At 41.2% G+C, this 24240-nt stretch overlaps 2 protein-coding genes and 1 long non-coding RNA gene across 6 annotated transcripts in view; 1 reads left to right on the top strand and 2 right to left on the bottom strand.

Annotated features, from left to right (window-relative positions):
- LOC309386004 (sulfotransferase 6B1-like) overlaps positions 1-24240 on the bottom strand; it is a 294923-nt gene that overhangs the window by 88372 nt on the left and 182311 nt on the right. The gene's annotated exons all lie outside the window — the stretch shown is intronic.
- Positions 497-21802, top strand: DACT2 (dishevelled binding antagonist of beta catenin 2). 4 transcript variants are annotated; one of them, XM_081942775.1, is made up of 4 exons: positions 497-1107; positions 11900-12119; positions 13847-14131; positions 19181-21802. In XM_081942775.1, exons 1-4 carry the CDS (start codon positions 877-879, stop codon positions 21001-21003), a joined length of 2559 nt encoding a protein of 852 aa, XP_081798901.1. In that variant the 5' UTR covers positions 497-876; the 3' UTR covers positions 21004-21802. The 4 variants fall into 4 exon arrangements, with proteins under 4 accessions (XP_081798901.1, XP_081798902.1, XP_081798903.1 ...); XM_081942776.1 differs by having other exon boundaries at positions 499-1107; positions 11987-12119; XM_081942777.1 differs by lacking the exon at positions 497-1107 and adding an exon at positions 1124-1230 and having other exon boundaries at positions 11987-12119.
- LOC309386878 lies at positions 21324-22639 on the bottom strand. The gene is made up of 2 exons (XR_014174511.1): positions 22022-22639; positions 21324-21878 (listed from the first exon to the last, which is right to left on the bottom strand). It is a non-coding gene; the product is annotated as an uncharacterized lncRNA (long non-coding RNA).

Raw genomic sequence — 24240 nt, 5'->3', positions numbered from 1 at the left:
GGAGGCGGATACCTAAAATTCAGTTCTCTCATTCAAACTGGACTCAAATGTTGCAAGCATGCTGGATAGACTCGGGCAACAGAGCAGCCACGAGTCTGTGGCATCGACAGTGAATTCAGCTACTCCTTCTTCCCAGGAAAGATCGAATCTATATGGACCATATATCTTAGCCGCTGCCAGAGCCACCCTTCCCAGGGTTCGGAAGCTAAGCGGGATACACCTGGAGAAAAGGTGGAGGAGAGATTCCTGCGGAATACCCAGACCGGGAAGCTGAAAAAGACATCCAGGAAGAGGAGAAAGGACTGCAAAAGAAAATCACTTGGATGAATCCAGGTAGCCGCCAGGAGCCGAGCATCACTTGAAGACCTAGAGGATCAGGGTTTACGGAGCCTATGTCTTCAACCGCAGCCTGACTTCACTGGAAGGGGGGGGGAGGAAAGTGGGAGGGGAATTTGCAGGGAGGGGCAGACAAAAATCAATCCCCCCCTGCACTGGTGCCCCTCCTGAGAGTGGTTTTCTCCAGGATCGCCAGACCTCTCGTTGAACCTTCCCCATTAGAGGGCGGGGACTCCGGGGTGGGGGTGGGGAGGAATGAATGAGGCAGCCCCGTGGTTGGTTCGCCCTCGCCGGCTTTCTGTCTCCTCGGCTCGGCGGTGGCCCTGGGCTGCCCCGCGTCGGAGAGGGCGTTGAACCGCAGCCTCGCCTCGCCTCGCCTCCGCCCGCTCCCCAGCCGCAGTGGCCGCTCCTCCGCTTCATTCCCGTCTAGCGGAGGGCGAAGCGAGAGGCTGCTGCTTTGCGCGCTCCTGACCCTTCTTTCCAAAGCAGCAGGTTCCGGCGTTGCCTGGCATGGCCCTGGCTTGAACGGCGTGGAAAAAGATGCTCCCGGGGAGGCAGCAGCAGCAGCGGCCGGGCGGCTGGGACCGCTGCAGGGTCAGCGAGAGACTGCAAGCCGCCCTGGCCGGCCTCCAGGAACTCCAGGTGCTGCGGGAAAAACAGCGGGCGCTGGTGAGCGAGGCTTTGGCCATGCAGCGGCCAGGCGAGGAGAGCCAGGCACAGAACAAGGAGCAGCGCCTGGAAGCTACCCTCACCGCCCTGAAGGAGCAACTGGTAAGGGAGCCGCTGCGGAGGCTCCTGGGTCACGGAATGCCCTTGGTTCGCGAGTGGGGTGGCTGGGTGGGGAAGAACCGCAACGCGCCCACGACACGCGCGGCTCAGCTGCTCTCTGGCCAGGTAAGCGCGCCCCGGCTGGCTGTCGGGGAAGGCAGGCAGGCAGAGGTTTCTGTAGCCGGCAAGCTTTCGAGGGAGGACGCCTGGCGGAAAACCGGCGGGGTCCTGGTCGGTCATTGTTCGCTACTCCTGGTTGTATGGAGCTCCCTTGCCTATTCTCTTGCCACGAGAGGTGTCCATGTGTAGATCCCCCCCCCCAATAAAAGGATTGTCCCTGTTAGAAAATCCATTATTTCTGGCCTGAACGAGGAAGAAAATCTTTCGTTCTTGTTTGCACAGACGGATTTCGAGGGGAGGTATTGTTAACAGCCTACCTCTCTGCACGAAGTAATTGTATTTTAATAGTAAGTTTCCTCCCCACCTGCAGTCTCTCTCTGCCCAGTTGCACAATCTTTGTCCTTGCCCTCTTATTTAGGTTTTATCTGTTAGATCTTTACTATATAAATAGAATGTATCTATAATGTAATACACATACACATACATAATACACACCCACCTATTTTGAGGGTAACCATTAAAAAAGGGAAGGCTCTTGGGTACATTATAAAAGAACACCAGGGTATGTTCTCACATGTTCAGAAAAGGAGTATATATGTGTCTGCATTTGAAGTTAAGAATATTCAAATTCTCCAGTGTAATAATTTACGATAAGGGAGCATTATTTAAATGAGAATCCAATCTCTTAAAATTGCAGTCATATAATAACCCTGGGGCCATCCTTGTTATCTTCCTTCCCCATCTAAGAGGTCTTTAAATATTGTATTTTCCCAAGTAAATGTATAGCAATTTAACCACAATGTGAGATTGTCATCCATAACAACGTGCTTCCTGTCTGTTGCATTTTTTAACCGCAAATGTGAATTCTGTACAAGAAAATATTGAAATAACTCTGAATCTGAGTATAGCGGTAGGGTTCCATTAGCTACATGTTTTGACTTGGATCTTGCAGACTCTTGATGTCAGTGAGAAAGTACCCATGGGTAAGTAGACTTGGATGGTAAATTGCCCCTTTGATCTACTCCACCCATTATTCAATATCTTTTTTTTAAAAAAATTTCAGACTGCAATTCCATGGGCATTTGCAAGTAAGTCCTACTGTATTTAATGGGGAGAAAGCTTACAGTTCGATTGAGCAATCAGACACTACTAAAGTGGAATGTGAATTTTGTGATGCAACTTTCAAGAAAAGGATAAGGGCCATCCTTTTATACCAAAGTGAGGTGGGAAAGGAGAGCTTTTGGTCATTTGATGTCATTACCTCAACAGGACTGAAATCTAAGCACAAAGAGCATCCTATGAACGCTGACTCAAAAGTAAATGCAATTGATTGGGACTTACATTACCCTGTGAACCCTGGCTGAAAATTATTTATTTTATTTATTTCATCAAGCATGTATTAGACAACATGTATGTATGTATGAATGTATATATGTATGTATGTATAAACATAATTTTGGATGCTTGAAATGGATATGAATAAAAAGAAACATTACGACAGGGATGGTGGGCACATTGGTGTGCTCATGTACGGTTTGTGGGTAACATTAGGTTTATTAGAAGAGACTGAGAAGAAATTCTCTTTTTTGGGGATGTTGTGGCAATTCTCAATCTTTTTATTTCTTCTTCCACAGCCATACGTTATATTGAACTATAAAACCATTCAGTTTTCAGTTTTAGTTTGAGGTTTTGTTTGTTTGTTTTCTAGTTATTCCAAGTATGATTTCTGAGTTTTTAAAAAATGAAGCTCATTTCTCATTCCACGTTCTAATTAAATTTTATTCTGGTGCACAAAATCAACTGGGATGATTCCAGATCACTCTTTCAATACATGTACATATTATTTGACTTCCTTTCCATACAAATATATTTTATTGATAAAATAAAGGTATTTTATGCACAGGAACAGGAATCAACATCTTTCCATATAGATAACTTTTCTCTTACTTCACATAATTTAATATATGTGAGGATGCATTTTTAGTGAGATTTCAAACATGTTTATATTTTGCTTTATATGTGTGTATATATGTATATGTGAGTGTGTGTGTGCATATATATATATATATATATATATATATATATATATATATAATATATATATATATGCATGTATGTTTGCTTTATATGTGTGTATATATGTATATGTGAGTGTGTGTGTGTGTATGTATGTATGTATGTATATATATATATATATATATATATATATATATATATATATATATATATGCATGTATGTATGTATATGTTTGTGTGTATATATGTTTGTGTGTATGTGTGTATATATGTGCATATGTGTGTGTATATGTGTATATGTGTGTGTATGTATGTATGTATGTATGTGTGTGTGTGTTACAACCCCTGGTATGCCTATATATGTATGTATGTATGTATGTATGTATGAATGAATGAATGAATGAATGAATGAATAATTTCTGTCTTGGTATTTGAAGAAGTATGAAGAGTTATGATAATTGGAAAAATTAGGAAGCAGTTCCCAGCATACTGAAATCAGCCATTAAGCTGCTAAAATGCAAATGTCACCCTTTGCTCCTTTTAAAAAAATTACCTCTAACATTTTAGCAGATGTCTGGAGATTGATCACAATCTCTGTTTCCTTGAAGGTACTACACAGTATTCCAGTGTAGGACAATCTGCACATTTTTTGAAATAGAAAAAAAAAAGGATTCAGGGTAATTTAACCTTAATTTGACTAACTTCTAATGCAGCTGTTTCCAGTGTGCTGCCTTTTAAATATATCAAAATTATAAACTCCAGTATATTCAGCCAATTTGGGTATAAAAGGCAGGCAGGTCTGGTCAATCTCATTGGATAGTTCTAAAAAGACAGACTTCATTCTGTGAAAGGGAAAATAATTTCTTATCCTAAATAAGTGTGAAATAGCCTTGGACCATGACTTCTATTGGAGAGGCTTGATCAAGTCACTCTCAGCTTAAGACAGGGGTGTCCAAACTTGGCAACTTTAAGACTTGTGGACTTCAACTCCCAGAATTATTCTGGGAGTTGAAGTCCACAAATCTTAAAGTTGCCAAGTTTGGACACCCCTGGTTTAAGAGAACATAGGGGTTATTCTGAAGCAGAGGCATTTTCCTCAGCATCAAGAGAACAAAGTAAGACATCTGCTGTATCATCAAAATCAGGAAATGCATTTATTAATATCAGCTAAGAATTTAAACATTTGTGGGTAAGTTGTCAAAATCCCTGAATCTCTGAAATGTTACAGCATGCAGAGGGGAAGAGGGTGGGATGGAGCAGAGAAAAGGCACAATCTTAAATGGATTAGTGTCTTTCTCTAGGTGTTGTCATGCAGGTTTTGGGTTACATTTAGAACTATTGAGAGAGCAGTCACCAATCAAATTCACTTTGTGTCAACCTTCCTATCTTGCTTCAAATAAAGTAGTGAGTCAGACCAAGAATATGAGAACAAACCCACCCAGCTGTTGGGTCTTTCAAACAGGTAAACAAGACTGTGTAAGGTTTCTTAGTTCTTTTTTCTTCAAGTTTACTTATCTGAAATTTTATTTGTATATTTAAACTTCACACTAGAGTGTAGCCATGGAAATATTGTTAGATTTTCAAGTTTTGTTTTATAAATGGTATGTATACACTATTTTAATATGGAGTTTCACATTACTTCACATAGATTATTTCTGTATACTCTCAAGTAATTTTGTTCAATATTATGATCATCATATGATAAGTGATTCTGAAAGATTACTTAATAAATTGATCAAAACAATATAAAATATACTTTGCTTATATATTTATTTATAATATTTACTTATATATTTATATATGATGTGAACTTATAGTCATATATTCTTTGTGGTGTTTCCTATCTATTGGGGGTTAGCACAGTGAAGGCAATGGACCTAAGTGCTTTGCGTTATTGGTAGAGTCAACTAGTTCTTCAGACAGATGCACAAATAGGGGTCTTGCCCTATATTCATATAATCCAGCTATCTTAGTCAATTGTAAAATTCATTTTTTAACTACTGGTTCTGTGGGCATGGCTTGGTGGGTGTGGCAGGGGAAGGATACTGCAAAATCCTCATTCCCTCCCCACTCTGGAGCCAGCCAGAGGTGGTATTTTCCAGTTCTCCAAACGACTCAAAATTTCCGCTAACGGTTCTCCAGAACCTGTCAGAACCTGCTGAATTTCGCCCCTGATCTTAGTCTATTGAACTGTTTTGGGTTTTCACCTACCCTCTCTTTCCATACATAAGCTATAGGATGAAATGGGATCCCATTTTAGTCTATTAGGAAAAAAGGTATCATTTTCAGGGGTTTGTGGTATAATAGTCTGAATACCTCTGAAGGTACCTCTTGGTAACCTTTAGCTGTCTCTACTTGGCAATTTAGAAGAGAAACACTCCTTCCCCTGTTTCTGACTATTTAGGTAGAATAGATTGAATTTGTGCAACAACTGCTTCTGTTGCTTCTTCCCTTTTTAAAAATAAGAAATGTGTTCCCAAAGAAGAATTCAATCAAGATGTTATAAACTTCAGTCTCTCCCAATCTCGGTAATTACACACTTCAGTAAGCATTGAGCTAATTCATATCTCCCAGATCCCTCCCTCCTTATTGGTGTTAGACATAGCCATTAATTATCCATCAGGTGTGACACATGCAAAGAGTATCCACTGCAAGGGAGTAGCTTATCAGAAGGCATTGGGGAGTGAAAATTGACTTTAACCTTCATGAGATTCTTAAATCCCACCTGGGAAGCTTTGAAGCCAGCATATTTTGATTAGAGTCAAAGTGGCAGCACAGATGTACTACCAATCTTTTGATTACCTGCCATTGATAATATTAACGGATAACCCCACTATATTTTATTGAACGCCAAAGAAAATAAGAGTTAAAGGATTTATTGCTTGCTCAATGCTGATGGGCTAGTACAAACTCCCAATGACCTCTATCCAAAACAGTTTGATATCTCCTATTTGATATCTGTACTTTGGTTTATAATAGCTCATTCATTCCATGTGTATAAGATTTGAAAAAATGGATGGTTAGCTGATGAAGATTGAGCAGAAAATTAGCTGAGAAAGGGGTTGAAGGAAAAGACTTCACAGTGTTCCCATTATTGCAAAGGTTTCATATACGTCAGTAGTCCAATGTTTTGCTTGCTTCTGGATCCAATTCATGGTTATGATTATCATGATTAAAGCCCTTCATGGAATGGGACTAGGCTGCCCGAGAACTGTCTTGTACTTATTTCATTGACCCATCCCATTCAATCAGGGAGGGCATATTTCAGATCCCATTGGCTAAAGAATTTAAGATTGGTAGAGTCAAGGAAAAGAGCTTTCTCTGTTGTTATTATTGCCCCTCCTCTATGGAATACCTTGCCCCCAGATACAAGACAGGTCCTATCCTCCTGGCCTTCTGGAAGTGTCAAGATCTGCTTCTGCCAACTGGTATGGGGGAATAAGAGTAGCATGCAACTTTGGGGATGGTTGATGTCTTAAGGACACTTCGTCTGCCTTTTTAAAACATTAAACCTCTGTAAACCCTTTTGAACTTTGTTTTTAGTACTTGGGTTTCTTTTTTTAACTTATAAACTTCCCCAGAGTCACTTAGATGGTGTAGAAATTTGATGAATAATAAAGAAATTAGTATATTGAGCATTATTCTAAAAACACAAAGAGGAAACTACTGACTTACAGACTTTATCAAACAATCTAAAGACATCCTGATCAAAGTTATCAATAGCATTTGAGAGTCCTGCACAACTTAGAAGCAGGTCACACATAGTTTGAAGAGACCAATTATTACAACAGATTTGACTTCCTTTCCTGAATAGTCATCAGATTATTTCAGATAAGTTCCTACTTTTAATACTTGTGTTTTCTAAACAAGTACCTTCTAGTTCAAGTGTGTCCAGTTTCCACCCTGCTTTTCCATAAGAAGAAAAACAATAAAATTAAGGCTGCATTCCTAACCAAATCCCATCATATGTACAGTAAGCATTTAGTTTCACCATAATAACTCTGCTTTTATTTTGAAAGAGTCACTCTTTATGTTTAAAGAACACAATATTAGAAAATATATCCAGCTAAATGAGTCATCCATTGTGGTAATCTTCACTACATTTTCTACATTAATTAGGGACTGAGTTGGCCATCTAACTTGGCCATCTAACATTCTCACAGTTGTAAAACGTACTGAGCACTTGCCAGTAACATTGTTTGGGAGACAACAGTGTTAAAAATAGGAATTTAGCTGAAATAATCGGATTACTAGACAGCAGATAATATTCAGGAAGAACAGGAAGGGAAGTCAAATCTGTTTGCCCTCTGGGCAATAGTGAGAGCACAATGGCCAACCTTTCAGCATTGAGATCCTTCTGCCTCTATAGATTTTGGCAGGCACTTCAAAACTTTACAGCACTGAAAGGACCAGTTATTCTTGCTGAAATTCCATCTAACCCTAAATGAGTGGGCCATGTGCTCTAGAAAAGGTAAAATGGAGTTAATGTCTTCAGTTTTTAGTGGATTGCTTATATCAGCAATATTTCTAAGTGTCTAAGGAAAGAAGTTTCTGCAAAAGGAGCTTTTGAAAAATCATGGTTTACATGATCATCTGCATATATTTTTTTCTCAGCTGATATTTTAAAATCAGTTGCTAATGCTGCAGGTAATATTTTTGCTTGGAATTTGTCCCCACCACATCTGTTTTTTCACTAGGCTGCTTCTCTTTGTCCTACTCTAATCTTTTATACAAAGGCCTATTTCTTTTATCTTTTGCTTAGTGCCTAATAACTTGAAATGATTTATGAATAAAATAAAAATATCTTGATTGACATACCGGAAAATGTATTTTCTAATGTTATTCAAGTATTCCTTGGAATTTTGTTTGCACACCTCTCCACCTTGTGTTTTGTGGTAGAATATTTTGGAGGTCAACAGCTGGGCAATATTAACAAATTAATACTATCTCCCTCCAACCCCCCCCCCCCATGAACTAGCAATTTGGAAGACCCTAAGTTCTTAATAGCATAAGGTGCTCTAATTAAATCAAACCTTGGAGGAAAACAAAGCCTTATTGAAGTCTTCAGTACAGAGTGCTTAACAAACATGTTGAACTACAACTCCTGTAGTTCAACATGTTCCTCACTACAACAAAAGGCCATGTTGGTAACTCTTTTGGAAGGAATTAGTCCAGTATAGGTGATTTATGGAACTCTTGATGGGAATTCCAATTCCTTGTAAGGAGCCTCACCCCCAAAGTTTGTGGCCAGATGTGTCAGGCAAAGCCCTATTTGACTGGAACAAACTGATTTTGGGATCATTAAAAAATGGTCTCAAAGGAGCAGTTTGAGCACAAGAAATACAAATCAGGAACCGGTGAGAAGTATGAAGCCAACCAAACACTGATGAAGCACACCAGGCCTCATGGTAGGAAAAGTTGGAAAAGAGGAAAGTGTTTATAAGGCCAGTGTAAATAGTCTCATACTGGTTAAAGTACTGTAAAATTGCAAACAGATCCTGGTACAATAAATTATACTTGAATACCTGAAAGTCCTGTGAATGTTTTGTGGCCTCTCTGCCATTAATCAGAAACCACAAAGGGAGGGATTAGCTGGCAAAACATTAATCATGAAGCAATTAATTCCAACCATGAAAACAAAATTCAGTTACTAACTTCCTGAAATCAGTAAAGCCTAAAGCTCTTTCATTCCTTTGCACATCAGAAGAGCAGTGCTTAAGCCAGGGGTGTCCAAACTTTTTGCAAGGAGGGCCAGATTTGGTGAGGTGAAAATGTGTGGGGCCGATCATTCAGCCTGACATTCTTTGAACCCTTAACATTAAATGCAAATTGACTACCGTATTTTTCGGAGTATAAGACACACCAAGATTTTGAAGAGGCAAATTTAAAAAAAAGTTTTTGCACTATCCCCAAAATGGCCCATTTTTCACGAAAATGGGCCTTTTTTTTAAAGGGCATGAATAGCCTTTAAGAAGCTTCTAGAGTGCTCCTGGGGGCTAGGGGGGGCAAAGTTGAGCAAAAAATGGCCTGTTTTTTGCTCATTTATGCCCTCCACAGCCCTCAGGAGCACTCTGAAAACCTCCTAAAGGCTATGCACAGTCATTTTGTTGAAGGGGGCAGAGTTTTGGGAGGCAAAAAAATGCTGTATTCAGTATATAAGATGCACCCAGATTTTTAGCCTCTTTTTTGAGGGGAAAAAGATGCATCTTTATACTTCGAAAAATACGGTATTTTATGAAAGACTAAACAAATAACTCCAGTGGGGAGAAGAGGCTGCGGGCCGCTTGAAATTTGAAAAAGGGCCACATTTGGCCCCCGGGCCGCACTTTGGACATGCCTGGCTTAAACAGAAGAAAAAAATACGTGTATTTCGTTAGTTTGGAATGCTAGCAAGAAAGGCTATGTATTTGAATGGATTGTGTTGTGATTGGTACCATTGTTAGATTAGGTCTCCTAACAAAACCTGCAGGAAACTGCATCTCTTATACAGTAGGAGGAGGTTGCCAAGAATGGTATAAATCATCTTGGAAAATGCTTATTGAACAGAGAATCCATAGAGCTAATGTTTTTGCTGAACAAATGCACCTGGCCATGGAAGATGATCCTGCTGCTCAGCTTAGCAAAACACACTTTGGAAGTCCGTTAAGCACACATTTACTCTGCTAAGTAGGCCACTGCAATTAAGAACTTGGCTTTTATCAGACTGCCTGACTATATGGACGTTTTTATTCATATAAGTGTCAGGGTAAAGCCACAACAAATATTCTACTGACATTCATGTGGACCGAAATAGAAGACATCTCCACTCAAGGCAGAAAAGAAAGAAAGTGATTGCAGGGGTTGGGATGTTGGGGGGGGGGGTGAAGTTTCCCATTTGTCTGCACACGCCTTCCACATTGGTCTACATGTAAGCAATCTGGGTTTCATCTGTTAAAAATATGTGCAAAGTTCTGAAGTTTTGCCCCCCCTCCCCTCCCCAAACTAGACTTCTAAGATATATTTGCTGGCTAAATTTGTAAGGTTGGTAGGGGGTGGAGTAGTAAATTAGAGAGGAAAGGGGGAGTTAAATTAAGTGCTTCCTAACAAGCCACTGCTGTTCCAGATGTTACTGCTGCTTTGCAAATGAAAGAAATTTCAGAGGATTGAAATTCTGAGTTTACGGCCAATCATTTCCAGCAATCATTAATTCTGCAATAGTGGAGCTGAGAGGTTAAAAGTATATGCATTTAGGCTTATGGGCTATGTGAACACACACAGAGACTCATAGACAGTCTAAAGTAGAGTTCTCCAACTTTTCTGGCTTTGCAGATGATGGGGGAGATGGGGAAGAAGGGATGGTTCGGTGCAAGTATTGGGAAAGTGCACACATGCACCCACAAATGGAGCACACGTGAATGCACTCACCTGATGCTTGTGAAAAGGGGATGTGTGCACACTCGCCCACTATTTTGGACAGCCCAGTTTTGAACAGCTTACAGCCCAGTAGTGGACCATGGTTGGGGATTGGGACCCTGGTCTAAAGTGTCTTCTTTTCCTAGTCCAATCAACAGCAGACTTTTTGGGATCGCATGTTTATTAAAATTTTGTTGATGTAAATCCAAGGATTTTCCTCAATTTGAATAGAACATTTGTTTTGTTTTGGAGAAGGGAAATTTTCTTTTTTAAAAAAATGCCTTAAAACAGTTTTTCCTTCCAAGGAAGGCAATATTGGAAGCTTTTCCTCTAGAAATGTATTAAGCAAGTAAGGATATAAAATTAGTAACTTTATGGGCTTTCTCCAGATTTTCTAAAATCAGTGGAAGCCTTTCTTAGCAGCTGAAAGGAAATTGAAGTGCATGAATGAGAAAGAATCCATATAATCCATAAATTGGAATTAGTAGATTGCTGAGGGAGTAGAAAAAGTAATATTTTGGTATCCTTGTGCCTTATGTCACAGAGGATTTTGGGAGTGTCTCTCTCCAGTTTAAACTGCCTATTTATTTATCTGTTTGTCTGTCTAATTTATGTTTCACCCATTTTAAAGATTAACTTTGAGCAGTGTACAGCTTCAGATATTTTGTGTAAAATACACACACACAAAACTTAGACGTACACCACATTTACACAATACAATACGAACAGGAGCTTCCTGTTCTTTCTAATAGCAATTGCCAATCGATATCGCTCACCTTATATTGTTTCCGCTTCTATTATATTTCATTTGCATTTCACCATTCTTAAACCCTCTTATCTTACTCCTGTCTGCTATATTGGCTGATTACCTCTAGTAAGTTTAAACCACTTGGATACATACATATGTGTTAATTCTCCTTAACTACTATTTTTGGGCTTTGTTGTCTTCCTTCATTGATCTTTGTTTCTTTCCTCCATCCACCTATACTAGCTTCAGATATTTTGGTTGTCATCAAGATGGTTCGCCCAAGTCCCTGAGTTACTGAAATGGTTTATTAATTAAATATCCACACAAGTGGAGGTTCTACAGATAGAACTTCAAAATGTATTAATGAATTGTTATTATGAATTATTGGCATGGTACTTCCATGCTCAGTTTTACCATCAAAGTCATCAATTTTAACTCTCATAGAATCCAGTCAACCTGTTGTGATTAAAAGCTTCTAGTCTTCCTATTTTGTTCTGCCTTTGTGCTATTTCTTCAAAGATCGGACTAGTCCTAGAAGACGGGAATATTGAGTTGGTCCTACAGAGCCAAAAGAAACTGAACATCTTCCCTTTCCCCTATGAACAGTCACGGCTAAGGAGACAAGATGTGGGACTGAAAACTCATCTGGATCAATTGGACCAGCAGATCAGCGAACTGAAGTTGGATGTCGGCAAAACTTCCATTGAATATCTTGATAGTGATAGTAGGCCCAGTTCAGGTAATTGGATGATTTTTCCTTTTCTTCTATGAACTTTTTATTTTTTACAGAGGCAAATACAGTAAAACAATGATAACACAAAATGTAATCCATATAAAGGAACTTTATTGGTAAGGAACAGGTTACCATATGTCTCCCTAGCTTCCTCTTCCAGCCCCTGAACCCCTGCTGATTGTGCTCTTGAAGTTAAGTGACAAAATTGACTATTTGGTGGGGCATCGCCAAGTGAAGGGCAAAAGGAGATCTTCACACTTACTTCTTCACTCATCCAAACTCTTCCACTTCCGTTAGCACCATTCTGTCCTTTGCCTTCCCCTAATTTAACTTGGAATTATAAAATAGAACAGAACAGAACAGAATAGAATAGAATTCTTTATTGGCCAAGTGTGTTTGGACACACAAAAGGAATTTGTCTTTGGTGCATATGCTCTCAGTGTACATAAAGAAAAATAAAATAAGTTTTTTAATAAGCAAGCAATCTGTAAAAGTCATAAAGCACAAGTGGGCATTCTTACTTTAAACTGTGGGTGATGTGTAAACTGAGTCCCTGAGATTCTTGCCAAACATGTTTTATGTGAACTGGGGAAGAGATAAAAGGGAAAGTGAAGTTTTGGAGACTCTAAATTTGTTCTGAGGACCATAGACATGGATAATTATGATAGTGACTATTAACATTTAAGAGTAAGTTATTAAAATGCAGATGCACAACCTGCAGCCTACTGGAAGATCACTTAGAGCCCCACAAAAGCCTGAATGTTGTTACTGAATTCTCCCAATTGCCATTGATACATCACTCATCACTAGTCCTATCTCCATCTCCACCATTCAGTCTTGTCTTCATTCTCTTTGAAGCTACCAACCTTCATGCCGTTGTTACTTCTTTGTGTTTGGACTTGCCACCTTCCCCACCAGCAACAACCAACTTCAATTTCACCCAACCCATCTCCAGTCTTCCCCCTCCTATTTGATCCATTCCTTTCTACTTTGGCTTGTGCCTTTTGCCTTATTCTTCCTTCAGTTTTTTTCCCCTTCATTCCCCCCCCCCCCGACATCTGAGACAAAAAGCCAGTGGTTATATCATAGCAAAGTCTTTTATACTTGGTTGACCCCATAGATTTGTCATCCAACTAATCTTATATGGCATTGCTCTGCTTAAAATGATCATAGAGACGAAATAGAAAAGGCAAATCCTTTGATGGATGAGGACCTGTCTTTTTCAATTCATTAAATGAATGCAATTAATGCAACTATAAATAAAACAAATATTGTTTCTGTGCTTTAGCTGTATCTTTCATTTCTTTTCCACTCCATTTCTATTGGTCCTACTTTTGCCCATTTTGGAGCACAGGCTCAAAATGCTTTTCAATCTCCTGGAGTGTCCCTCAAAACTTGCTCACCTGTGTATGACAGTTTTGACATTTCCAGTCAAAGACATAACTCTTCAGACTTTCCCTCACTGACCAATTTTTTTTTTAAATGAGAAAAGCCAGAAGCAGTGACAAAACTTGGGAGACTTAGAAGTATAAAACCAGAATGTCTAATTCACCATTGCAAAATTTTGTGAATGAGGGACAAGCAGAAATTTTGTCTGAAAGCACCTGGTTTTTTTCTCTCTCGCAGTACTCTCATCTATGAAATGGAAGAGAAGGAAGTGCTCCAAGTGAACCTTCTGCTATGCAGTTTATTTGTTCTCTGTAAACCAGGAAATATTTTTTTTGATTCATCAGGTTTTTATGATCTGAGTGATGGTGGCTCCTGCTCTCTATCTAATTCCTGCACATCTGTCTTCAGTGAATCCATTTCCTCCTCCCATGCCAGTTTGTTACCAAGTTCTCAGCTCTCCAAAACCCATCTCAGCATCTTTGATTACCGACCCAAATCTGCAGATGAAACCACAGTGCGCACCCAGTTCCAACAGGAGGGACCTCATAGTGGTGATGGATGTCAAAGCAAAGCTTGCCTAGATGTTTCAGGCACTCCAAGCAAGTCCAGACCAAGGCCTGTTTCTACTGGTAAGTATCGCAGGTTCTTTGGATCTTGATTAGAAAGGGAAATAGCTTTCTTTTTATCCTTGCTATTATTGATGAAGATGATAAGGCACGTGCTATTTTGTATTGAGGCTGTAGTCATGTAGTCTTTTATTCTAAAGAAGTAACAGGATGTTGCTGGAGCTGTCCTGGATTGGACAGTGTGGGATGTTATCTTTCACATAGCACATAGCAATATGGACAGGTTTAATTCACTTAAAGTCTCTATACTTTTAACAATTTATATAAGACAGATTTTCAATCAGTTTAGCCTCTCTTGAATCAGCATGGTGTACTGCCTGAATTACTGTCTGGTCTTCAGTTTGGGCCAGGAGCTTGGAACTTCAATATCCCTACTCAATAACATCAAAGATAAACAAAGCTTGAAGCCACACTGCATAGTCCAAACTGTTGACATGTTTTTATGGCAGTGGTTCTCAACCTTTCCAATGCTGCGACCCTTTACTACAGTTCCTCATGTTGTGGTGACCCCCAACCATTAAATTGGTGTCTCGGTTCCTAAGACCATCGAAAATATGTGTTTTCCGATGGTCTTAGGCGACCCCTGTCGTTTGACCCCCAAAGGAGTCCCGACCCACAGGTTGAGAACCACTGTTCTATGGTGTTCACATCATGAAATGCAGTTCTTAATCTTAAACCAATTTCATCAAACCAGAATGCTTTGAGTTGAACTTAAGTCTGATTGATTTTATAGACATGATTTCCCACTGCATTTCCAGATTTGTGTGTGTGTGTGTGTGTGTGTGTGTGTGTGTGTGTAATCCTGCTCTCATTTACTGTGTCCTTATATCTCCAAGTAGCCTCCCATCTAAGTACTAATTTCTGATTTTTCACCAAGACTGTTTTGTTTCAATGTCTTGGAAACAGCAGGTACTTTGAGTCTGTACTTAAGAACCACACAGCCCATAACTTTAACCACACTGGAGGAATTCTAAAAACATTCTGTCCTAGATGTAAGGAGAATAGCTGACTCCTTCCGATAAGAGGTACATGTTGGTGAGATATGTGTACCTATTGGAGATGAGCAAAGTTGCTATTCTTCTGAACTACTTTGGAGGTCATTTAAACCTCCAGGATTGTGCAGGAAGTACACAAAGTTGGAGGGGCTGTTCAGTGCAGAGTGTTTGCACTAAGTAACTAAATAGTCCTAAGGGTACAGTTACACTAGAACTGAGTAAAGTGCCAGAAATAATAAAGAAAGATGCATAGCAAGAAGAGGAAATGTCTGTTTTTATTAAGCCTTCCAACTTACTTGGTTAGAGCAAGCTGGAATTAATTAGTTACTGTATAGTTTTTACCCACTTTGCTCTGCAAAAGAAATGATGCAGCTGCTGCCCCTATCAAGAAACGTCTTCCAAAATTGGCCAATACTGTCATGAAATGGAGCTATCTGGGCATGCTTCTTGTATCAACTAAAGCATTTAAACTTACACAGTTACACAGAAGATTTGCCTTGGATACCTCCTTTGCCCCTTGATTAGTGTCAGAATGGAATTTGAGCTTCACAATCTTGAGCGTAAGGAAAGTCAAGAAAGCAGTTGTTGGCTTGATTGATTCTAATGTGATGTGGCTATCTGGCAAATGAAATTCGCTCAGATCTGCTCTGACTTGGACTGTGACTGAGAGGCTGTGGTGTGATCAGAGAGGCGTTTGAACTGGTGACTCTTGAAGAATGGACAGGATTCTCTATGCTGTCACTTCAGCCACCTTTATTAGAATCAGGTCTCTGCTGGGTTATGAAAAAGCCAAGGAAGTGAAATACTGTTGGTCCATGTGCTAGTGTTGTGCCTCATGTCTTGAAGGAGGCAATGGTATGCTCCCTACTCAAAAACCCTTGGCCCCCCCAAAATTTAGGTAACTATTGTTCTGTCTCCAACCTACTCTTTTTTAGGGAAGATTGTAGAGAAGATAGTCTACAGTTGATAAAAACCCTGAAGGAAGCACTTTATCTAGATCCATTTCAGTCAGGCTGGGATTCGTATGGAGACAGTTTTGAACATGCTTGTAGATGACCTATGGTAGAACCAGAATGGATATGCTGCAATGCTGCATCCATCCTCGTTCTTCTTCATATGGATTTCAACACTATTGACTATGGTATCATGTTGGGAGAGCTCCTGAGGTAAGAAATGGGGGGAGGCATTTTAGGGGCTTCTTCCTTTTGGGGTGGTTTCTGGATGTTGCTTTGAGAGGTTATTGTCTAAGCCCCTCCTTTGTGGGGTGCTACAGAGTTTGACTCTCAATCCTGTTCCTTTTTCCTACATGAAACCACTATGGGAGGCTATTTGCTGTTTTGGGGGTTCAATATAAAACCATCCAAGTGAGGCTATATGAGTGGATCGAGGAGGAACCATCCAGGACTCAATCCTACCAAGACTGAGTTCCTGTGGATGTTAGGTTGTACAGAGTAAAGAAGATGACTTTGACTGAGATATGCAAGCTCCCTTATCAAAACAACAAGGGGTGAAAAATAATAAAGTCCACAAAAAATGATAATACTCTGAAGAGACTTAGATAGACACCTCCATAATTCACAGGTGTATAAGCAGGGGAGGGAGTACAACACAATCACATCTGCAGGTTTATTTTATTATAACCAGTCTCGATAAAGTAATTTTAGCTATTTGGTGGAATTGATTTCCTGGTCTGATCTATTGAGGCTGACACAGGACCATCTAGATCTGGGGAGATTCCATCTTTAACCTTGAATGGAATAGGACAGTGATGGCGAACCTTTTTTGGCTCCCGTGCCATAAGTGGGGGGAGCACAGGGGGGTCATGTGCAGGCGTGCTGCACCCATAATGCAATGTGTGACCCCCCAGTGCGCATGCGTGCACTACAGGCGCCCCCCCCCCATTTTTACATGATTTTTTCGCCCTCCCCTGGCTCCAGAGGCTTTATAGGAGCCTGGGGAGGGCGAAAGTAGCCTCCCCTGACCCCCAGACGCTCTCCGGAGGTGTCAGGGAAGCCTCCGGACAGTCCCTGAAGCCTTCAGAGCACTCAAAACGATCCTCCAAGCAAACTTCCGGTTTGCTCGGAGGTTCATTTTGAGTGCTCCGAAGGCATCAGGGAAGCTCATGAAGCCTCTGGAGGGCCTCTTTTCGCCCTCCCCAGGCTCCTATAAAGCCTCTGGAGCCTGGGGACGGCGAAAAATGGCTTTAAAAAGGAGCGAACTCAGCTGGCCAGTACGCGCATGCGTGCTGGCCAGCTGACAGGGCAACGTCTCGCGTGCCCTGACAAATGGCTCCGTGTGCCACCTGTGGCACGCGTGCCATAGGTTCGCCATCACTGGAATAGGACTTCCCCATTCAAGAAAAGGGTACAGTTGGTGATCTTCCTAAATACACAGCTCCTGCTCCATCAGCAGGGGACAGTTATGGCCAGGAAAGTGCACAGCTTCATCTGATATGCCAACTGAACCCTTTCCTAGATGGGGAAGCTTTTGTACATAACCTAGTCTCTTCACAGCATGTTTACTGCAGTGTGTTTGACATGGGGCTGCTCATGATGATCAGTCTGAACATGCAATTGGTCGAAAAATGCAGAAGTACAGGCAGTGATGGTCATGCCTGGGTATGCCCATGTGACATGAGCGATTCAGAATGCTGGCTATGACCCATAAAGTCCTTCTTGGCATTGGCCCTGGTTATTTGAAGGAGTACCTAATAGCAGCCTACTGGATTAATCTGACAAGATTGGCACATCCAAGGTTTCTTCAGTTAAGCTCTGCCATCTATTGAGACTCCAGCTGCATGTCTTCTCCACATGGCAGCTGCCTTCTGGAGTAAGATCTAGAGGGTTACCATATCGGTGGCATTCAAGAGAACCTTAAAACCCTTGGCTTTTCTCCCAAGATCTGAGCTAGTGTATTGCTGAGTATATATGTCTGTTATTGCTGACCCGATTCATCCCTCTCTTTACAGTTTTATTTTGATTCTGTACTTGCTATTTTTCTCTTCTGCTGGGAGACACCCAGAACTGATTAGAGCTAGAAGGCATCTAAGTTGAATAAGTTAATTAAAAAAAACCATTTTAAAAAGAATAATAAAATCTAACCACCACCACCCCAAATATATTAAAGGGCAACAGGTCTACACCATCCATCTTGCCCTCCCTATCTGGTTCACAGGTTAAGAATGAGTATCTGTATTAGGGAAACCATATTTGTAGGTAGATCTCTGTGTAACTTAGAACACGGCTTAGGACATTGCTCAGACTGAAAGGCAGTGTAGAAATTGGATGAAAATGGGTGCTCATGTCCTTTATATCCTTTAACCATTTCAGATAGAATCAGTGATGGGTCCTACTCATCTACTACTGATTGCTACTCATTTGTTCAAGGAAAACTGTAGAATAATTCTAGTGCAGCATGAGGTTCTCCAAGTGACCCAAGGCTTATATATAACTCAATAGAGTTATAACTCTATTGAAGGAACTCTATTAGAACTTCTATACTATATTTTCACTGTTTCTTGAGTCATTTCAGACTTCACTTTTCAGACATTTGCATACTTTTCTGGTATTGAGAGAGATATAATACTCTATGCATGGCAAAAGATGAAGCAACCCTTAGAAGATCTTGAACACGGGTTTATCCCACCATTACTATTCCTGTGGAATAATGAATGTTTGAGGAATGAGTGTTAATTTTATTTTAAAGGTTCATATGTATTAATTGCATTGTGAAAGCTTAAATTGGTGTGTGCTGCAGTAAAGCCAGGACAGAATGGTTTGTCAAATGAATTCCACAAGTCATTCTGAACACAGGGGCTTTGTCACACATGAGGAACATCTATGCTTGGATGCCTTCTGGAAAACAGAGGCACGTGCTTCATACGTAAGGAGGAATGGGATGCAGTGTAACACTTTGCCTTTGTGTCATGCACAAACGTCACCGATCTCAAAAGGAGCATCATGTCATTGCCTTGTATTGATGCTCACTTAAAGGGATAGAAACAGCAAAGATGTTACTTTCTGTTAACTTTTTTTGTGAAATTCTGTCTTCTCCTCAGGTGACCTTGAAAGACTCAACTTGGTGGATGCTGGATTCCCAAAAGTCACTGACCTGAAGGCCTCTCCCCAGCTTGGTTCAGGAGGGGAAGTCCAATTTTACTGCATGGACCCCAAATACCAAAGCAATTTGGTCTCTAAAAGTGGGAACGATGTGTATCCTTATCCTAGCCCTCTCCACGCAGTTGCTTTACAGAGTCCCCTTTTCTCCCTGGCAGAAACAGAGGGCCGCCCTTTACTTAAAGGTGCACCTCATCTCATGGGGCAGAGCTTGATTAAGACTCGGCCACTTATGGAACTCAGGCCAGGGGGTTATATCAACAAACTGCTGCAGCTGACACGCAGTAAAGGAAACTATCCTGCCAGCTACCCTGCCGAGTTCAGTGAGAAAGGTCCAGCAAAGAATCAGCCACTCACAATGCTCCAGAGACTCATTATTATCCCCAGTCCTGGTGGAGTGAAAATTAACAGCAGCAGCAGCAGCCAGCTGGAAAAACAGAGGGGCCCACTGCCTTGCAATAAAGGCGATGGGAAGTCACCAAGGGACGTGCCTGAAGGGGAATGTGCCAAACAGCCGGAGATTGTGCATTGCGTGAATGTAGAGCAGGCAGGTTCACTGGCTGACGCAGAGTCTTCACCAGCTGTGAATGGCTCTTACCCTGCTAAGCCATCTGTGTGGGACTCTCCTGTCACTGAAGCTGGGGAAAGCAGCCTGGAACGCAGCTCTTCCTGCTCCCCGTTTGGAGTGGATGATTCCAACTTGAGCCTCCCAAACACCTGGGTTGCTTCTGCCAAAAAATCTCACAAGAAATCTCCGAGAGCCATAAAGCCTGAAGAACCTGAGTCTGCGCCTCAGGAGGAATTGGTGCACGCCAAGTTCATCCCTACCGAGTCCCATCAAGTTCGAGTCAGGTTTGCCAATTCCAAGGTGAAGCCTGTGAAGATGAAGAGAAGGAATAGTGAGAAGGTGCTGAGGCCAGGGAGGCAGGTGCTTTATGTGGAGAAGCCACGCGGGGTTCACCAGCTTGCTGCCAAGTTGCCTCTTGAGTGGAGTCTGTCTCAGAGACAGCTCAGGGGAAGGCATCTAATTCGGAGGCCTACCTTTGCAGGGGAAAGCACCGGCAGATCCTGCTCCGAGTCCAGTCTGTATCCTGTGCCATTCGGGATCCCTCAAACACTCTCCAGGTCTGAACTCTGCAGAGCGTCTGCTAATGCCATGTATTCCCTTGAAGCAGCTTATTCTGACCCCATGATTAAAAAAAAACAGCGCAAATGGCAATCCACAGTGGAGATCTCGGCAAAAACCCAAGTTTCCAGCCTTTCTAGTAGCCTTGCCTTGGGACCACCAAAACAGGGAAAAAGAGCTGGGATTTTGCGTACTGTAACCATGAGAGCCGAGTCCAAAAAAGGCCTCCCTCTTCATCTAGGGGCCTACGCCAAAAGTGAGTCTGACCATTCAGAGTATTCCGCTGAATGTGCATCCCTTTTCCACTCCACCATTGCAGAGACCAGTGAAGGAGAAATTAGTGACTATACAACCAACCGCTTTGGGGACAGTGAATCCAGTGATAGTGATTCAGAGGAGAGCAGTAGCAGCAGCGGCAGCAGCCTGACTCTTGATTATGCCGATGAGATCCAGGAGCATGAAATGATCTGGCCCACATCTACAGGCAAGCAGGCAGCCGCCGCCGCCGCCGGTGGCCAAGCCTTGGCCAAGCCTCTACCACCAGTGCCCAAACTCTACCGCATCAAAGCATCAAAGGCTCTCAAGAAGAAAATTAGGAGATTCCAGCCTAGTTCCCTGAAAGTGATGACCATGGTTTAAAAAGAGATGAAGATTGTTCGGTCAGCTGCTTGTGTCCCCGTTTGCAAAGCCAAGGAAGATTGGTACTGTAAAGGATTCTTGGATCCTAGATTTCAAGTCAAGGTGGTTGTCGTTGTTGGGGTTGTTGGTTTTTTTTTTTTTTTGCATTTGTTTAATGCCTGTCTGTGTTCCTTTTTCTGTTCTGTAAGTGTGTTTACGTGGCTTCATACCTAGCCTACTTCATTCCATTCTAATAGCTATTAAGTGTTTAGATTATGTGTCCCATTCATCCAAGTCCTGATGAATTGAGGGAAGAATGCATAGCCTATAATGCATGGGGGAGATTTCCCAAGGTTGGCAGGTGTGTTTGTCTATGTGTGTAAGATTGCTTTCTTGCCAGAGATGGCACTGCAATGTGTTTCTTGGAAGATCACTCATTGTCAAAAGGGCTCACCTTCTCATCTTCTCTTTCCCCATAGTCCTCCATATTAATGAGCAGCAAGGCAGGATACAGATTGAGAAAATGAACAATAATAATCATTATCAACATGGCTTATTCAGTAACACTTGTCCGTTCGTTTCAGTTTTCTGGGGTCAGAGAGTTGTGCATGGCTCAGAGGAAGGTTTGGATATGATTCTTGGTCATTTCTAAATTCAGAAGGATAAATAATGTTCTACAATATAGAATACCATCTTTTGATATTGAGATGTTTGCATCTTCTGGACTGGGTAAACTGCAACCCAAACTGTGCCACAGCACATTGCCAGCTCAGATTTATTGCAGGCTCAATAAATGTTATGATCTACAAAGGTGTAAAAAGCTGTCTCACTTTATTTAAAACAAGGGTATTCCTAATTTTGTTCGGAGGCTGCTCAGAGTTACTTTGGTGACCAAGCTTTTTCTAAGTCAGTGTTTCTCAAACTTGGCGACTTTAAGTCCTGTGGACTTCAACTCCCAGAATCCCCCAGCCAGCATAGCTGGCTGGGGAATTCTGGGAGTTGAAGTCCACAGGACTTAAAGTCGCCAAGTTTGAGAAACACTGTTCTAAGTGAATATGTTTGAAATGAATTGGGTGCTACATTCAGTCCCTAAATTGCTAACGCCACGTATGATCCTGGTATGATTGCATTCATTTTAGAGGAAAAATACTACTTAATGCTAGATGCTGCATTTAAGGATTGTGCTTGAATTCAGTGCTGCAGCAATTTATTTTAAATCCACAGATAAAATGCATGCCCAAACATACCCAACTGATGTGATAAGTTTAAGATTAACATCCCTGCTTTTTTCTGACTGATGGAAAGATTTTAAAGCACTTCTCACCATGTTTACTGTGAATGAGGTTTATCCATTTATAAGATGGGTGCAATTGGTCCTTAACAAGATATAAAACACTAATATGCTGCTGGCTAGGGAATTCTGGGAGTTGAAGTCCACAAGTCTTAAAGTTGCCAAGTTTGAAGAGCCCTGTGTTAGAAAACGCGACCACACTTTCCAGTTATCTCTTTACTCTCACCCTTCACAAGGATATTACAATAATATTCCAGTTTTCCAAGTAGGTGATCTACTTTGAAATAAAGCATGTACACCTATGTACAGGAACAACACACTTTTATTTTCTGCAAAATATATGAGTGATTACTTGGAACAGAGTGACTGGTACAAAGCTTGGAATAAAACATAGTCCCAGAATTTGATACTTTTCTTGATAGCATGCTCAATTCCTATTTGTAAGCACAACGTTAGGCTCCCACAACACTCATTACAGCAGTACTGTGAGCAAGCAGTACCTCCTTTTACATTGAGGTGGATCTATTTCTTACGCTATTTTTTTTACAAGAAGAGCAGCGAGAAGGCTTGTAATCAATGCCAGGAAACACAGAAAAGAGTCTATTCTTTACAGGGGAGTATGGAAGTCTTTGAGGTAAAAGAGCAGGCTATGCAACCTAATAGGTTATTATTTCTCTTTTAGCCCAAACAAATCTAATTAACTTCAAAACTCCACAAAGTGGGGCTTTTGAAGAAAACATTTAGCCCTTTTCTCTTGTACCAATTCCCAAATTAAACTCTCCTTCACTTCCTGGCTGAGCTTCAACTGCTTGGTGGAAAGCAGGGATGAAAACCATCAGTCAGAATGGTCAAGGATCTGATTGTTCATTTTTCCTGCAAAGAAAATTTAAAGTAATGGTGGGGGTTTTTTTAGCCTCTAATCTATTTTCATATATTTAAAAATGCACAGTTAGTTCAGGGGAAATAAAATATTTTGCATTAACCAAGTGAAAGTAAACTAGAGAAAGACACACTTTCTCTTTATATAATATTGTAACACATAAGCACATTCAATAAAAGAGCCTCAGCAGATCAAGGATGAAGGGGAAAAGTATGGAATTTGGCTCTATTGCTGGCTAGCAATTAAAATCAAACCTCCAGTCAGAAGATGCGTGTCATTGAACATTTCACTGTGCTGTTGGGTGTTGAAAGCAACTGTGTGAAGCTGGAAAAGAAGATCTATTTCTTTTGTGTTATAAATTAGTGATGGGGAGGGAGAAAACCTCACTTTTACACACATATATAACAACGTGCCCAGTTCATGGAGCTACACAATTCTACCATAAAAGGAAAGAGGTTGATCAGATTGTCATTTTAATATTCAATTTTCATCATTGGAGGTTAAGTATGATCTGTGAAACAGCCTACGTCTGTGATGGCGAACCTATAGCACACTTGCCTGAAGTGGCATGTGGAGCCATGTCACCTGGAATGCGTGGCATCGCCCATTCCTCTTCCAGGTTTCTGGTGTGCATGGTGTGCACGACGATCAGCTGGCCTTCGTGCATGTGGAAGTACTGGAAACTGGAAGAGCTGTTCTTCTGTTTTCCAGCATGAGCATGCACATCAGGCAGCCAATCGACATGCGTGCCAGTTACCGGAAGACTATCTGGCCAACACACGTGTGCGCACCAGAATCCAGAAGTTTATTTTCCTGCATGCAATGGCCTCTGGACACTCCTTTTCCATGTTGCAGCCGACGTGCGCATGCGTACACTCCCTTTTCAGCAGTGCTGAAAAGGTTCGCCATCACTAGCCCACTTACTAAAAGTGGGAAGGAAAGTATGGGTCAAATTTAATTTTGCTTCTTGAGAACATAATTTTTAATGGAGTGGACCGCACAAAATATATGGGTGTTGCATAAATCTGGCTACATGGTTTGGACAACACTGCATTAGCTCATCAAAAACATCAGGAGGTTATCAGCT

This window comes from Natrix helvetica (genome assembly GCF_964273705.1).
Source record: "Natrix helvetica genome assembly, chromosome: 2".
NCBI classification, from domain to species: domain Eukaryota; kingdom Metazoa; phylum Chordata; class Lepidosauria; order Squamata; family Natricidae; genus Natrix; species Natrix helvetica.
This window is presented reverse-complemented; position numbering and strand designations above follow the sequence as displayed.

Coding starts and splice junctions, on each gene's coding strand:
- DACT2 (XM_081942775.1), top strand. CDS start 877: ATGCTCCCGGGGAGGCAGCAGCAGCAGCGGCCGGGCGGCTGGGACCGC. Junction 12,120..13,846: donor TGATAGTAGGCCCAGTTCAG/GTAATTGGATGA, acceptor TTGATTCATCAG/GTTTTTATGATCTGAGTGAT. Junction 14,132..19,180: donor ACCAAGGCCTGTTTCTACTG/GTAAGTATCGCA, acceptor TCTTCTCCTCAG/GTGACCTTGAAAGACTCAAC.